At 33.4% G+C, this 16667-nt stretch overlaps 2 protein-coding genes across 7 annotated transcripts; both read left to right on the forward strand.

Annotated features, from left to right (window-relative positions):
- Positions 1 to 657: 657 nt before the first annotated feature.
- LOC655311 (phospholipid-transporting ATPase ABCA1) lies at positions 658 to 7696 on the forward strand. 3 transcript variants are annotated; one of them, XM_064354889.1, is made up of 19 exons: positions 658 to 731; positions 2007 to 2058; positions 2108 to 2332; positions 2389 to 2486; positions 2539 to 2783; positions 2847 to 3081; positions 3130 to 3303; positions 3358 to 3567; positions 3623 to 4062; positions 4124 to 4289; positions 4334 to 4709; positions 4766 to 4830; positions 4884 to 5230; positions 5289 to 5504; positions 5554 to 5821; positions 5913 to 6038; positions 6094 to 6306; positions 6367 to 7541; positions 7600 to 7696. In XM_064354889.1, the coding sequence occupies exons 3-19, from the start codon at positions 2172 to 2174 to the stop codon at positions 7633 to 7635; spliced, it is 4551 nt and encodes a 1516-aa protein (XP_064210959.1). In that variant the 5' UTR covers positions 658 to 731; positions 2007 to 2058; positions 2108 to 2171; the 3' UTR covers positions 7636 to 7696. The 3 variants fall into 3 exon arrangements, with proteins under 3 accessions (XP_064210959.1, XP_015839323.1, XP_008199705.2); XM_015983837.2 differs by having other exon boundaries at positions 674 to 731; positions 1748 to 2058; XM_008201483.3 differs by lacking the exon at positions 658 to 731 and having other exon boundaries at positions 1504 to 2058.
- Positions 7697 to 9790: 2094 nt separating this feature from the next.
- LOC655233 (phospholipid-transporting ATPase ABCA3) lies at positions 9791 to 15793 on the forward strand. Of its 4 annotated transcripts, none has more exons than XM_064354949.1 (18): positions 9791 to 10186; positions 10236 to 10457; positions 10514 to 10611; positions 10663 to 10907; positions 10971 to 11205; positions 11257 to 11430; positions 11485 to 11694; positions 11750 to 12189; positions 12251 to 12416; positions 12461 to 12836; positions 12892 to 12962; positions 13010 to 13356; positions 13408 to 13623; positions 13673 to 13940; positions 14024 to 14149; positions 14210 to 14425; positions 14476 to 15650; positions 15705 to 15793. In XM_064354949.1, exons 1-18 carry the CDS (start codon positions 9954 to 9956, stop codon positions 15747 to 15749), a joined length of 4863 nt encoding a protein of 1620 aa, XP_064211019.1. In that variant the 5' UTR covers positions 9791 to 9953; the 3' UTR covers positions 15750 to 15793. The 4 variants fall into 4 exon arrangements, with proteins under 4 accessions (XP_064211019.1, XP_064211020.1, XP_064211021.1 ...); XM_064354950.1 differs by having other exon boundaries at positions 12892 to 12956; XM_064354951.1 differs by having other exon boundaries at positions 12461 to 12659.
- The last annotated feature ends 874 nt before the right edge of the window (positions 15794 to 16667 follow it).

Consider the following 16667-nt stretch of genomic DNA (forward strand, 5'->3'; position numbering starts at 1 on the left):
ATAAATTGAAACACTAAGAAGTTTATAACAAAAAGCCGCGTACTATACCTATGTTTTCTACGACATAAAAAACTTGAAAATGATCATGTTAATATTATTTTTCTCCCAATAAAAAATCTAGAACCAACTTCAGTCAGTGACTAAAACGCACAAAGTCACGACTTTTCAATGTTTTTTTAAAAGATCACGGGAACATATACCATAAATGGCATGTTAAAGATAGAGGTTCGGATAGAAGTAGAAAAAATAAATTAGGTTGTAATGTTTTAATACATAATAACCCCCAACACAACAGATTTATTCACTGGAAATATTTATTTTAAAAACCACCAAGAAGGAGTTTAGGTAAAAGGGATTAAATTTTCAAAGTAGGGGACACCGGGACAAAGTGCGACACGTACAAAGTGGGTCAGCTATGGGCTATTGGTTATTTCCCGTAGTGATTTTTGAGATTTTGTAAGACGCAACCAGTAATACTACGTCCAGCTGACCAGATCGGTAATTACTACAAAATTGCCAAATTAATCCACGATTGCATTGTCCTGGGTACCTACTGTCAACCTTGTGTTGACAATTTTATAAAATTTCATTATGAACTAACATACTTTTAGAGATAAGAAATCAATTTTGATAAATTATTTATTTAAACGTAGTATCAAATGGCAAGTGTAATAAGTGTTTTTGGTTGCATCTATGAAAACTTCGGAAATAGGTAACCCAGAAACAATAAGGTAGAGTTTTGTTCAGTTTAAGTAGGTCAGAAATTAAGGATCGGTTTATAAAAGCCTCATTAGGTTAATCTGTAATTAAATGCGTGATTAACTGGATTGAACAATTGGATTGATCCATTCGCGTTGATAACTTTTAACAACAAATTCAGTTTTAGCAAAGCCTTCTATAAACCGTCCCTTAGATTTTCTATATTAAAAATTTTTTTACAATTATACAGAGTGGAATTTTTAATTGAAATAAAATTCATAACTTGAATATAAGCAATTTTTATGAAAATTCCAGAAACAAGGCGCTTTATGTTTTTTCTTGCTCATCATTTGGGGATATGGTTTTTGTTTATCTGTTGTCAAAAGTACACAGCCACCTCGATCTTTTTATTTTTCACATGTAACAGTGTGTGGTGTGACACCACATGTAAAAGAGCATTTCAAAAGCAGTACAACGCACTATTTGTTTTTTAAATATTGTCAACGCCCAAGTGATAAAAAATTTAAGCAGTATAGAATTATTGACAAAAATAAAATTTATAAGGAATTTTTGTTAAAAAATCCCAAAACAGGTGGATTTTTGTTTTCCTTTGCGCATCATTTGGTGCATGCGGTTTTTGTTTATGTTTTCAAAAATGCACAGCTACCTCTAACCTTTTTTTTTTCTTTTTTTACAATATTTTATGGGTATCAAAAAGACAAAGAACTAAAGGAGTATACTATCGAAAACAGTAAATAGAAATGTTGTTGCCATTTAAAAAATTAAAAATGACTACATTTTTTCACATTTTTCGTCTCCACACTGTTACCGAAATCGAGTTTTTTTGTGTTTTCGATTCCAAATTTTCATAGAGGAGAGTATAGTGACATTCTTTTTAAATAAATCGTAAACCGGAACTGCCGACTTTATTTATTAAAATTACTACGAATTAATTTGCTAGTTAAAAGTGTTTGACATATCTGTTTAAAACTGTCTTTACGTTAATAAGTGACGTTCATTGTTGGTTGTCAGTTGTAAAAATTTTTAGTTCGCAAATTATTCGACACCCAGGGCCTCGATCACAAAAGGTGATAAGCTTTGGGGCTCCCGTTGACTTTTCGGTAAAATGCCTAGACATTTTAGTAAAACAATGTTATTATTACATAAAAACTTCATCATTTGGAAACGCCATTGGATGAGGGCATTTTGCGAAATCTTTTTTCCAATTGCCCTCTGTTTGTTGCTTGTTTGTCTAAGACATTTGACTTTGTCTTTTGGCTATGAGCAAACCTTAAACATTTACATAGGAGCGCGTCCATATGAAGGAAGACTTTGTGACAGCGACAACGATACACACATGTAAGTAACTGATTCTTCTTATTAAACATTATAAAAGACATAAACTCAGCCCAATAGCATATTCTCCTACAAGCACACTATTACAAAAGATATTGGAGGAAAGTCTTTGTACTATGGATAGGAAATTCCTAAGCATTGAACATTATGATACTTCAGAGGAGCTAAACGATGCAGTTACAAAAAAAAATTTTTCTTTCGCAATACAATTGGACGATTCTTTAAAAGGGCTTACTCTCCCAAAGCAACTTCCTGATAATATCAAAATTTATATTCGGTAAAATTAAAAATTAACAATTTTTAATACGTATTCAATAAATTCTTTTTCGACAGATTGCCGTCACAAATTTACAGTACTGGCAAAAAAATAGATTGGTACACTAAATCATTATTCCCTAAACTCCTATTGGAAAAAGGTGCGGACTTCACAGGTAAAGAATGATGTGAAATATACCAGTAACTAAGCTTTCAAAATTATATAAGACTATGACGGCAAAGGTTTTCTACACTTGCAACAAATTTTGGCATTAGCTCTTTTAAAGAAGATGAAGGAAAAACATGTTCCCGAGATAATAATGCAGGCTTTTCCTTACCCACAAATGATAAAGAACTGGCTAAATACAACTCCTGCGCAGACAGTATCGATATTTTTGATAATAATGGCTTTTATAACAAACATTAACAACATAATTACGGATGTTGCTGTAGAGAAAGAAACACAAGTCAAAGTAAGAATATATTCAAAAAGTTTTAGTGAATCTAAAGGCCTAACGGTATTTCAATTTTTGAAGGAATATATGAAAGTAATGGGTCTTTCTGGTTGGTTACTTTGGCTAACGTGGTTCCTTCGGAGCTTTTTTATACTACTGTCCACAGTTGCTATAATGACTATCATTTTAAAAGTGACAATTTTACGTCCACCAGTATTTATTCATACAGATGGCACTATCTTATTTGCACTTTTTCTAGTTTACGCATCTAGTCTTATCACTTTCATGTTCCTTATAAGTACCATTTTTCAAAAAGGTAACAAAAATGGGTAATTATACAATATTCATTAACTTATTTATGCAGCAATCTTCGCTATTGTTGTTGGTGTAATCATGTACATGGTTGCTTTAATACTGGGAGTAGTTCAATTCATTATTAGTGCGTCATTATATATGAAAATAATAACTAGTGTTCTGTCACCTTCCGCAATGTTTTTTGGTTTATCAATGCTATTTGAATTGGAAGCAAAAGAAAAAGGTAAATATATAGCACATGCAAATCTAACAAAGTCAAGTGAATATTATTTTGTAGGAGGACATTGGAATAGTTTGTTTCAAAGCTCGTGGCTAGAAAATAAGGCTTCACTGGGCGTAATTTTTGTTATACTTATCTTAGATACAGTCTTATATATGGTTATTGCTCTTTACTTAGAAGCGGTAATTCCAGGAGAATTTGGAGTACCACGACCTTGGTATTTTCCGTTCACACGAACCTTTTGGTGTAAAAGCCTTCCGGAAAAAAGTACAAGTCTACATTTTTTCTTTGAGTAAATTAATTTTTTGTTTCCTTCAAACAGCTACAGAAGAATTTAGTCAAAAGGACAAAGAGCACTTTGAAGAGTTTACTGATAGTATTCCAGTTGGAATAAAATTAAAAAAACTTTCAAAAAGATTTGGAAGTAATAACGCAGTTAAAGACTTAAATTTAGAGATGTATGAAGGACATATCACTGCTTTATTGGGTCATAACGGTGCTGGAAAATCGACGACAATGTCTATGATTTGCGGAATGTGCTTGCCTACTTCTGGGACAGCCATTGTAAATGGTTATGATGTAAGAACTAATATACACAATGTTCGCGAAAGTATGGGTCTGTGTCCTCAACACAACCTTCTATTTGATGATTTAACTGTTTATGAACATCTGTATTTCTTTGGCAAACTGAAAGATCTGGAAAATGATGAAATCAAGAAGGAAATTGACTATTACCTCACAATTTTAGAACTAGAAAATAAGGTAATGTTGATCGCAGTTTCTCATAAATATAATGTCAGATAATATTATCAACAACACATAGAGAAAACAGTTATCAAAAACTTTATCTGGAGGCATGAAAAGGAAACTAAGCGTTGCTATCGCGTTGTGTGGAAAGTCGAGAGTGATTATGCTTGATGAACCAACTGCCGGAATGGATCCCTCTGCCAGAAGAACTGTTTGGGATTTGCTTCAACAACAAAAAAACGGTAAGCTATCACAAGAAATTATCTTCATATTCAGGCTTTCTTAGGACGAACTATTTTGCTAACAACGCATTATATGGACGAAGCCGATTTGTTAGGTGACAGGATTGCTATAATGACAGCGGGTGAACTACAATCTTGCGGATCTAGTTTTTTTTTAAGAAAGAAATATGGTTCAGACTATTATCTAATTCTGGAAGTTACACCAAAATGTCGTCCGGTTCATGTTACAGGTCTACTAGCAAAGTATGTACCAAACATACAAATCCACTCCCATGTAGGTTCCGAACTTACCTACATCTTGCCTGATAAGGCATCAGAAAAATTTGAAACATTACTGAAAGACTTAGAATATAATAAACCTAGTCTTGGCATCCAAAATTTGGGAATCTCACTGGCAACACTTGAGGAAGTTTTTTTAAAGTGGGATACTACAAAATATTGTTTATCTAAATAAAAGAATCTAAATATATTTATAGGGTGGCTGCGGCCCACGATATGAAAATTTCTGAAAAATTCAACAAAAAGGAAACAGACGTTGAAGGTAAATGTTAATACGATTTTCAATTTTAATTTTCTATGGATAATATATTCAAGTGACCAAAAAGGAAGAAATAAGCTATCAGCGCGGTTGCAAGCTAATGCGAAATCAAATTGTGGCAATGATGCTGAAGAAAAATTTGTCTCTTCTTAGATCATGGATCCTCTTGTTAATCCAAATTATTTTGCCAAGTGTACTTTTGTACCTCGCTTTAGCAAAGACGCCTATGCGTGTGCGTACAAAATTTCGAACCTATTCTCCTTTTGAGCTAACTTTAAGTTCTTACCACAATCCTATAACACTACTTGAAAATGGTAGTTCTATGGCGAACACATACGTAAAAGTACTTAAAGGATTCGAAGTAAAAACGGTGGAGAATGTAACTGAGGAAATCCTCAACATGGTTGGTATTCAACTTCTACGTTATATTAAATTACATCACATTTGTTCATATTATGTAGATAAATACATCGCTATCTACTGTAGAAAAACATTACATTGTTGGAGCATCTTTCCGCCACGACTTGATAACTGCCTGGTTTAATATTCACCTCTACCATGCAGCTCCTCTTTCGCTTAGTCTAGTTCTAAATACGCTTTACGAAGAAGTTCTAGACAAAAATAAATCTATTACTTTCTTTAACTATCCTTTACCTCGCAGAACGAGTTCGCAGCAGGTTAAACGTCACTTATTGTTTTTACAGATTATTTTAAAAACTTCTTTAGCTCCAAAATTATGGAGAATCTAATGATCTATCCCGCCTCGAATATGGACTGAAGTCAAGCATAGGAATTGTTACTGGCACTTATATATTGTTTTACATTCGAGAACGAATGACTAAATGCAAGCATTTACAGATAATTTCAGGCGTAAACATTTTCATCTTCTGGAGTATTGCTTTCTTATGTGATCTAATAACTTATCTCATTACAGTTATTTCTCTCCTTATTGTATTGACAAAATTTGAAGGTGGATTTGAAACTTTTGAAATAGGTAAGATTTAGAGATCATTTTTTGTAAATAAAAATATATCATTTTGCTACAATGTGGTAAATCTTTACAAGACTAACATAAATAATTTTAGGTCTTTTAATTTTGCTACTTCTGTGCTTCTGCTTTTTCGTTTTACCTCTTACTTATTTAATGTCTTACTGCTTTAAAATCCCATCTACTGGATGTGGTGTCATGATCGTTTTTGGCGTTTGCATGGGTAAATTTAAGTTACCAAGGCTTGTTGGTTAAACGTTTACACTTGTCTTTCCTAGTTTTTATTCCAACTATGGCCTATTTAGTTTTGGAGCAATCTGAAGCAGCGACTTCAACGAGAATGGTTTTAGAATGGGTATTTCTTTTTACTCCATATTATTCCGTTGTTAACGGAATTACTGCCATCATTACAACGAGGGACGTAAGAAAAGGGTGTCAAAAGACAATGGTACCTCGTGAGGTACTATGTGAGGTTGTTAAAGCATGTTGCTGTAAGTTACATTTTAAGTTCATTCAAGCATGATGCTCACATTTTATATCATTTTATACAGATGAGGATTTTTACTATTCCTTTGAGGAACCTGGGATAGGTCGAAACATATTTATTCCATTGATCATGTCGTTTATACTATTCACGATAATTTTTCTTACTGAATTTAATTTCTTCAGTCGCATTTGCATCAGAGTAAGACGTTTCCATAAGCCTCCCAATGAGAACGTAATTCTTGAGAGTGATGTACATAATGAAAACGAAAAAATCAGGAACACTTCTGTTGATGAGTTAAAGAAAAGTTACTCAGTGGTTCTTCGCGACGTCAGCAAATATTATGGAAAGTTTCTTGCCGTCAACTGTCTTTGTTTAGGCGTTAACTCTTCCGAATGCTTTGGACTGTTGGGTGTAAACGGTGCTGGTAAAACCACCACTTTCAAAATGCTGACTGGCGATGAAAGCATTACGTTTGGCGATGCTTGGATTCAAGGACTTTGTGTAAAAACCCAACAGAAGCAAGTCCAGAAATTTATCGGTTACTGTCCACAATTTGACGCTTTACTAGAAGATCTTACCGCCAAAGAAACCTTATTTATTTTTGCTCTCATTAGAGGAGTCTCTTTTGACAAATGCATTGCTCTGGTGGAAAGTCTTGCTGAAACATTCGATTTTTTTGAGCACATTAATAAAAAGATAAAACACCTTAGCGGTGGCAACAAGAGGAAAGTAAGCACAGCGCTTGCCATAATCGGAGATCCTCCTATAATTTTTCTCGACGAACCCAGCGCTGGAATGGATCCAGTGACAAAACGATTTCTCTGGAATAATCTCATAAGACTGAGAGACGCCGGAAAATGCATCGTATTGACATCGCACAGTATGGAAGAATGTGAAGCCTTATGCACTAGAGTTGCTATAATGGTGAACGGTACTTTTCAATGTCTTGGATCTACTCAGCGATTGAAAAGCAAATACGCTCAAGGGTACACACTTAAAATAAAGGTCAAAAAACACGATGATCACACGCGTACTGATAGTCAAATAAGTGCCGTAAATAATTTTGTTCAAAAATATTTTCCGGGATCTGAATTGAAAGAAAGGTACCAGGAGCTAGTAACCTACCACTTGGATAATCCTAAGTCCTTGAGTTTGTCGCAAATGTTTGGAACTATAGAGGCATCAAAACGACAACTTGGAATCGAAGATTATTCTTTGGGACAGTGCAGTTTGGAAGAAGTACTAAGAAAGGCGAATAATCATTAGGTACACACTTATTTTTCGAATATTGTTTCAGGTGTTTTTAAAATTCGCCAAAGATCAAAGGGAATAACATAGTTCATAACTTTGACATGTAGCATAAAAGAAAAATTTAATATAATACTAAATTAAAATTTCTGGTTCGTTTATGCGCAAATGCATTCAATTCAGGGACTGGAACCTTTAGGAAACTTTTGTACTCATAGCTTTTAGATAGCTATTTCCCACACGCTTCATAGTGTGGGTAACAAACTTTCCCGCACTGCGATATTTTTTACTTTACAACAATGACTAGGGACATTTAATAAGTTGGTATTGGTACCGTTGAGGTGGAAACGATAATTTTTTTATGAGAAGTGATATCAGTTTGATAATTGTTTGACATGTTACCACCCCATCAGCAAAAAGAACAAAATTATAAAAAAAAAATTTGAGATATTCTTTACAAAAAATTGTATACCTACCTTGCTCCGCTCGTGGAGTAAAGTGTTCATGTGAGAAATTGCACTTTCCGAATTCGTTAGGTAAGCGACAGATTGCATAACGAGCGAGAATGCAGCTCGACGCACCACCATGGTGGCACTTAGTGCTGCCTTTGTCTCGTTATTAACAAAGTAATAGCTTTGTTCGCGGACGATTTCTAGAACTAGTCCAGGATTTATTTAAAGCGCATGTGCGGTTCAGAATCAGTTACCGCGAACGATAATTTATGGTAACCTACTAAGTGCACAGTAAATGTTTAAAAACTAATAAGCCATCCAAACTTATCCCCAAGTTAGAAATGAGTTATCCAAAAAATCTTATTATGCAAAGTTATAAATTGTAGAAAAAAAAACATTTTCAAATTTATAAACGCTATTTTATTAGATGGTGGGATGTATCCAGTTACAGGAGCAAGAAATAACACAGAATTGCTTTGGTCGACTAGTTTCGTTCTAATTCGAACATCATCAGGACTTAAAGCAGTATTAATTACATAATTTAAAAAGTTTAAACATTGCCTTGCCACCACTTAATAGTGTTTAATGTTTAAGCTTTTTAAATTATGTAGTTAATAATTCTTTAAGTCCTGATAATATTGGAATTAGAACGAAACTAGTTAACCAAAACATTTTTGGTTTATTTCTTGTTTCATCATAAATTTTCCAGGAAATAACTTCGTCAAAAAAAAGTTATTTTATAAATAATTTCGAAGGTATTAAATGAATCTCGGTAACTAAAACAGATTATTTCTTTATTGTGATTCAAACCCATTTTCAACCTCAAAAAACTCTAAAAACACGACATTAACAGAGACAAAACCGCTTTCGTCAACTGCGCAAGTCTAGAACTAAAAATCCTTTACAAATCTTACTTACAGTGCTTTCATTTTAAATGTAACCAGTCTCAATAAATTTCAATACTGTGTAAATATTGTCAACAGTAATTACTAATTACACGAGTGGTGATCATTCTTTGATAATTTTCACTAAATGCACTAATCTTTTTGCTACAGAAATTTCTTAACAACAAAAAGATGTGTGCTAATCTTTGTACGAGTACATTATGAAGGCATGAATCTATTATTTAAGTTTTTAAGTTTTCTTGGTTAGTATATTTTCTATGATATTGTATTTGCATTATATTCGTATATCACATTTCAGTTCATAGTAAAATTTTGCAACAGCGCATTTAAATTTTTTGGAAAGAAATAGAGCACAAATTGAGAGTTTCTGGTGGGTTTTCTTAGCTTAAAACGTGACGCTGGGATTTCGTTTAACACAGAATTCTTTTCTTTTACAAAAACTCTCAATTTGTGCTTTAGTTTTTACTCCGAAAAAATCCTATGCGCTGTTGCGAACTTTTTAATATCTGAATCCTAGATTATAAACACTATTTTAAAACACGTTTCCGATAGTTAAGTGTTTTCACTATTTTAAAATACGCTTCCCATGGCAACGAGTTTTAAATTAAAATGTGCCAACAAAAAAAATTTAATAACACTCATACGAAAACGCTTAAAGTTCATGGGTCTCTAGCTATGCAACTCACATACGCTCGTTGCATAACGATAGCCCTCGAAATTTAAGCTTGTGTCTTCGCAATTGTATTATTAATAACTATTACACCTCTCAAAAATTCATTGCTTTTTGCAAATCTTACACAATACGCACTAATGCACAAAGTCAAAGTTTTCGCAGAAGTGCAAAAAATCTTCGTTCGCGAAATGGCATTTTGACGGTAGTGAGTTTAAAGCATGTTCAAAGAAGTCATATTTAACAAGTCCGTCAAGTTAAGTGACATAGTTGGTTGTCAGTTGTAAAAATTTTTAGTTCGCGATTTTTTCGACACCCAGTGCCTCATTCGCAGAAGGTGATCAACCTTTGAGACTCCAGTTGACTTTTCGGTAAAATGCCTAGACACTTAAGTAAAATAATTTTATTATTACATAAAAACTTTATCATTTGGAAACGTCATTGGCTGAGGGCCTTTTGTGAATTCATTTTTCCTATTGCCCTATGTTGGTTGCTTGTTTGTCTAAGACATTTGACTTTGTCTCTTGGCTATGAGCAAACCCTAAACTTTTACATGTCATTCTTTCCAAATGAAGAAACACTTTGTGAAAGCGACAACGAAACACACATGTAAGTAACTGAATTTTCTTGTTAAACATTAGAAAAGACATAAACTCAGCCCCATAGCATATTCTCCAACAAGCACACTATTAGAAAATATATTGAAACGTCTTTGTATTAGAGATAGGAAACCACTAAACATTGAAAATTATGATACTTCAGAGGAGCTAAGCGATGCAGTTACAAAAAAAAATTTTTCCTTCGCTATACAATTGGAAGATTCTTTAAAGGGGCTTAGTCTCCCAAGTCAACTTCCTGATAATATCAAAATTTATATTCGGTAAGATTAAAAATTTACAATTATTAATACGTATTCAATAAATTATTTTTCGACAGATTGCCATCACAAATTTACAAAACTGGCCAAAAAATAGATTGGTACACAAAATCATTATTCCCTAAACTCGTATTGGAAAAAGGTGCAGAATACACAGGTAAAGAGTAATGTGAAATATAACAAATACTATTTTTCAAAATTATATAAGACTATGAGGGCAGAGGTTTCTTACACTTGCAAAAATTTTTGGCATTATCTCTTTTATCCACAATAAAAGATAAAGAAGTTCTGCCGGTGAGAATGCAGCCCTTTCCTTACCCACAAATGATCGAGGACTGGCTAAATACAACACCTGCGCAGACGATATCGATATTTTTGTTAATAATGGCCTTTATAACAAACATTAATAACATAATTACGGATGTTGCTGTAGAGAAAGAAACACAAGTCAAAGTAAGAATATATTCAAAAAGTTTTAGTGAATCTAAAGGCCTAACGGTATTTCAATTTTTGAAGGAATATATGAAAGTTATGGGTCTTTCTGGTTGGTTACTTTGGCTAACGTGGTTCCTTCGGAGCTTTATTATACTACTGTTCACAGTTGCTATAATGACTGTCGTTTTAAAATTGACAATTTTACGTCCACCAGTATTTATTCATACAGATGGCACTGTTTTATTTGCACTTTTTCTGGTTTACGCATGTAGTCTTATCACTTTCATGTTCCTAATAAGTACCATTTTTCAAAAAGGTAACAAAAACGTGTAATAATATTACAATATTGACCAACATATTTATGTAGCAACCATCGCTATTGTTGTTGGTATAATCCTGTACATGGTTGCATTAATTGTGGGAGTAACTCAATTCATTATTAGGGCCTCATTGTATCTAAAAATAGTAACTAGTGTTCTGTCACCTTCGGCAATGTTTTTTGGTTTATCAATGCTATTTGAATTGGAAGCAAAAGAAAAAGGTAAAAATTTAGCACATGGAGATCAAACAAAATCAAGTGAATATTATTTTACAGGAGGACATTGGAATAATTTGTTTGAAAGCTCATGGCTAGATAATAAGGCTTCCCTTGGCGTAATTTTTGTTATACTTATCTTAGATACAGTCTTATATATGGTTATTGCCCTTTACTTGGAAGCGGTAATTCCAGGAGAATTTGGAGTACCACGACCTTGGTATTTTCCGTTCACACGAACCTTTTGGTGTAAAAGCCTTCCGGAAAAAAGTACAAGTCTACATTTTTTCTTTGAGTAAATTAATTTTTTGTTTCCTTCAAACAGCTACAGAAGAATCTAGTCAAAAGGACACAGAACAATTTGAAAAGTTTACTGATAATCTTCCAGTTGGAATAAAATTATATAAACTTTCAAAAAGTTTTGGAAGTAGTAACGCAGTCAAAGACCTTAATTTAGACATGTATGAAGGACATATCACTGTTTTGCTTGGTCATAACGGTGCTGGAAAATCGACGACAATGTCCATGATTTGCGGAATGTGCTTGCCTACATCTGGGACAGCCATTGTAAATGGTTATGATGTAAGAACTAATATACACAATGTTCGCGAAAGTATGGGTCTGTGTCCTCAACACAACCTTCTATTTGATGATTTAACTGTTTATGAACATCTGTATTTCTTTGGCAAACTGAAAGATCTGGAAAATGATGAAATCAAGAAGGAAATTGACTATTACCTCACAATTTTAGAACTAGAAAATAAGGTAATGTTGATCGCAGTTTCTCATAAATATAATGTCAGATAATAATATCAACAACACATAGAGAAAACAGTTATCAAAAACTTTATCTGGAGGCATGAAAAGAAAACTAAGCGTTGCTATCGCGTTGTGTGGAAAGTCGAAAGTGATTATGCTTGATGAACCAACTGCGGGAATGGATCCCTCTGCTAGAAGAACTGTTTGGGATTTGCTTCAACAACAAAAAAACGGTAAGCTATCACAAGAAATTATCTTCATATTCAGACATTCTTAGGACGAACTATTTTGCTAACAACGCATTATATGGACGAAGCTGATTTGTTAGGTGACAGGATTGCTATAATGACAGCGGGTGAACTACAATGTTGCGGATCTAGTTTTTTTTTAAGAAAGAAATATGGTTCAGACTATTATCTAATTTTGGAAGTTACACCAAAATGTCGACCGTTTGAAGTTACAGATCTGCTTGCAAAGTATGTACCAAATATACAAATCCACTCCCATGTAGGTTCCGAACTTACTTACATCCTACCTGATAAAGCATCGGAAAAATTTGAAATATTATTAGAAGATTTAGAATATAATAAAGCTACTCTGGGGATCCAAAATTTGGGAATCTCATTGGCAACTTTAGAAGAAGTTTTTTTAAAGTGAGATGCTACAAATATAGTTTAACTAAATTAAAAAATGTAAAAACATTTATAGAGTGGCAGCAGCCCACGATATGGAAATTTCTGAAAAATTCAATAAAAAGACGACAGACAGTGAAAGTATTGGTTAGTACGATTTCTAATTTTAATTTTCAATTGATAATATATTTAAGTGCCCAAAAAGGAAAAAATAAGCTATCAGCGTGGTTTCAAGTTAATGCGAAATCAAATGGTGGCAATGATGCTGAAGAAAAACTTGTCTCTTCTTAGATCATGGCTTCTGCTCGTATTCCAAATTATTTTGCCCAGTGTACTTTTATATCTCGCTTTAGCAAAAAGACCTTTGCTTGTACGTAAGGAGTTTAGAACGTTTTCTTCTTTGAAGCTATCTTTAAGTTCTTACAACAATCCAATAACACTACTTGAAAATGGTAGTTCTATGGCGAACACATACGTAAAAGTACTTAAAGGATTCAATGTAAAAACTGTGCAGAATGTAACTGCGGAAATCCTCAACATGGTATTTAACTTCTAGGTTATATTAAATTACATTACATTTGTTCCTGTGTAGACATATAAGTCGCTATCTACTGTTGAAAAACATTACATTGTTGGCGCATCTTTCTACGAAGACATAATAACTGCCTGGTTTAATATTCACCTCTACCATGCAGCTCCTCTTTCGCTTAGTCTAGTTCTAAATACGCTTTACGAAGAAGTTCTACACAAAAATAAATCTATTACTTTCTTTAACTATCCTTTACCTCGCAGAACGAGTTCGCAGCAGGTTAAACGTCACTTATTGTTTATACAAATTATTTTAAAAACTTCTTTAGCTCAAAAATTATGGAGAATCTAATGATCTATCCCGCCTCGAATATGGACTGAAGTCTAGCATAGGAATTGCTACTGGCACTTATATCTTGTTTTACATTCGGGAACGAATGAGTAAATGCAAGCATTTACAGATAATTTCAGGCGTAAACGCTTTCATATTCTGGAGTATTGCTTTTTTATGTGATCTAATAACCTATCTCATTACAGTTATTTCTCTCCTTATTGTAATGACCACATTTGAAGGTGGATTTGAAACTTTTGAACTAGGTAAGATTGATTTGAAGAACGCCATTAAATATCTTTTGCTACTATGTGATAAATCTTTACAATACTGACATAAATAATTTTAGGTCTTTTAATTTTGTTATTTGTGTGCTTCTGCTTTTTTGTTTTACCTCTTACTTACTTAATGTCTTACTGCTTTAAAATTCCGTCTACTGGATGTGGTGTTATGGTTGTTTTTGGCGTCTGCATGGGTAAATTTACGTTACCAAGGCTAATAAAATTGCTTATATAATTTTAAATTTTTTCTCTAGTTTTTATTCCAACTATGGTCTACTCGGTTTTGGAGGAATCTGATGCTTCACATTCAACGAGAATTTTTTTTGAATGGGTATTTATTTTCACTCCGTATTATTCCGTTGTTAACGGAATTACTGCCATTATTACAATGCGGAACATAAGAAAAGAGTGTGACATGAATACAAAGCTACCTCGTGAGGTACTATGTGAGGTTGTTAAAGAATGTTGCTGTAAGTTACATTTTAAATTCACTTAAGCATGATGCTCACATTTTATACAGATGAGGATTTTTACTATTCCTTTGAGGAACCTGGGATAGGCCGAAACATATTCATCCCACTGTTTATGTCGTTTCTACTGTTCACAATAATTTTTCTTACTGAATTTAATTTCTTCAGTCGCATTTGCACCAAAGTAAAACATTTCCATAAGCCTCCCAATGAGAACGTAATTCTTGAGAGTGATGTACATAATGAAAATGAAACAATCAGGAATACCTCTGTTGATGTGTTAAGGAAAAGTTACTTAGTGGTTCTTCGCGACGTCAGCAAATATTACGGAAAGTGTCTTGCCGTCAACAGTATTTGTTTAGGCGTTAACCCTTCCGAATGCTTTGGATTGTTGGGTGTAAACGGTGCTGGCAAAACCACCACTTTCAAAATGATGACCGGTGATGAAAGCATTACGTTTGGCGATGCTTGGATTCATGGAATGAGTGTAACAACTCAACAGAAGCAAGTTCAAACATTTATCGGATACTGCCCACAATTTGACGCTTTACTAGAGGATCTTACCGTCAAAGAAACCTTATTAATTTTTGCTCTCATTAGAGGAGTCTCTTTTGACAAATGCATTGCTCTGGTGGAAAGTCTTGCTCAAACATTCGATTTTTTTGAGCACATTAATAAAAAGATAAAACACCTCAGCGGTGGCAACAAGAGGAAAGTAAGCACAGCTCTTGCCATAATCGGAGATCCTCCTATAATTTTTCTCGACGAACCAAGCGCTGGAATGGATCCAGTGACGAAACGATTTCTCTGGAACAATCTCATAAGACTGAGAGACGCCGGAAAATGCATCGTATTGACATCGCACAGTATGGAAGAATGTGAGGCCTTGTGCACCAGAATCGCTATAATGGTTAACGGCACTTTTCAATGCCTTGGATCTACCCAGCGATTAAAAAGCAAATTTGCTCAGGGATACACTCTTAAAATAAAAATCAAAAAACTCGATGATCAAACGCTTACCGATAATCGTGTATCTGCTGTAAAAAAATTTGTTCAAAAACATTTTCCGGGATCTGAATTGAAAGAAAGGTACCAAGAGCTGGTAACCTACCACTTGGTCAATCCTAAATCGTTGAGTTTGTCACAAATGTTTGGAATGATAGAAGCTTCAAGACAACAACTTAAAATCCAAGATTATTCTTTGGGACAGTGCAGTTTGGAAGAAGTAGTGAAATCAGTGAATAATCATTTCAGACTTATTTCTCGATTCTTTTTGCAGGTGTTTTTAAAATTTGCCAAAAATCAAAGGGAATATAGTTCTTAACCTTGACATGTAGCATAAAAGAGAAATTTAATATATTACTTAATTAAAATTTACTTTATTTCTCGTAATTATAGTGGATATTGTTTGTAGTTGAATGAATTATCCACAAAAATACAAAAATCTTTGGCGTTCATAAAGCTCACACACTGTTTATATTTAAAAATTATGTTATTATTACATTGGAACTTCGACTATCCGGCAATCCGGCCTTTTTATGTAAATAATTGAAAAATACGAATAATAATAATAATTAATAATACACTGTCGCTCAAAAAAATGTATACCCAATTTTTTGTGGTGGTACATAAAAAATTGTGGAATGTTTTAAATTATGTTTTACCAAGAAACAACATATTAAAAGTGTGAAATCCAAATAAAATAAAAAGAAATTAGCAAAACAATGAAATATTAAGAAATCAATATACTCTCTGTTTCAAAACTATGGAAATGCCAACGTCGCTTTCTCTCAAAATTAGTTGTTATAAATTATTCATGCAGTACAGAAAATGATTAGCTTTTGTAATTGATCATTTAAACGTTAGATTTTTGCATAAAAAAACAATATTTAAATCGAGATAATAACTGGTCTATGAATTAGTAAGTTAACCTAAGAACAATAGCCAATTGTAAAAAAGTAATTTTTGGCTATGGCTCCGGCCCAAGGGGAAGCCAAATCAAATACAAATCACGTGACTATTATAAAGCAAATGACAAATCGTAAGCGATCCGGCTCGAAGGGCCATTATGTGGGATGGGATGACTGTAAAAAATGACATGTACATGGACTGTATTTACAAATAGTTTAAGATTAATCTGTTATGAACAAAATAACAAAAATTTTGTGTTATAATTAAAATTATACATGTTAAGAATTAACCATAGTTATTGCTCCAAAATTCTCAAAAACTTCTGCAGGGA

Source organism: Tribolium castaneum, chromosome 2 (assembly GCF_031307605.1).
Source record: "Tribolium castaneum strain GA2 chromosome 2, icTriCast1.1, whole genome shotgun sequence".
Classification (NCBI taxonomy): domain Eukaryota; kingdom Metazoa; phylum Arthropoda; class Insecta; order Coleoptera; family Tenebrionidae; genus Tribolium; species Tribolium castaneum.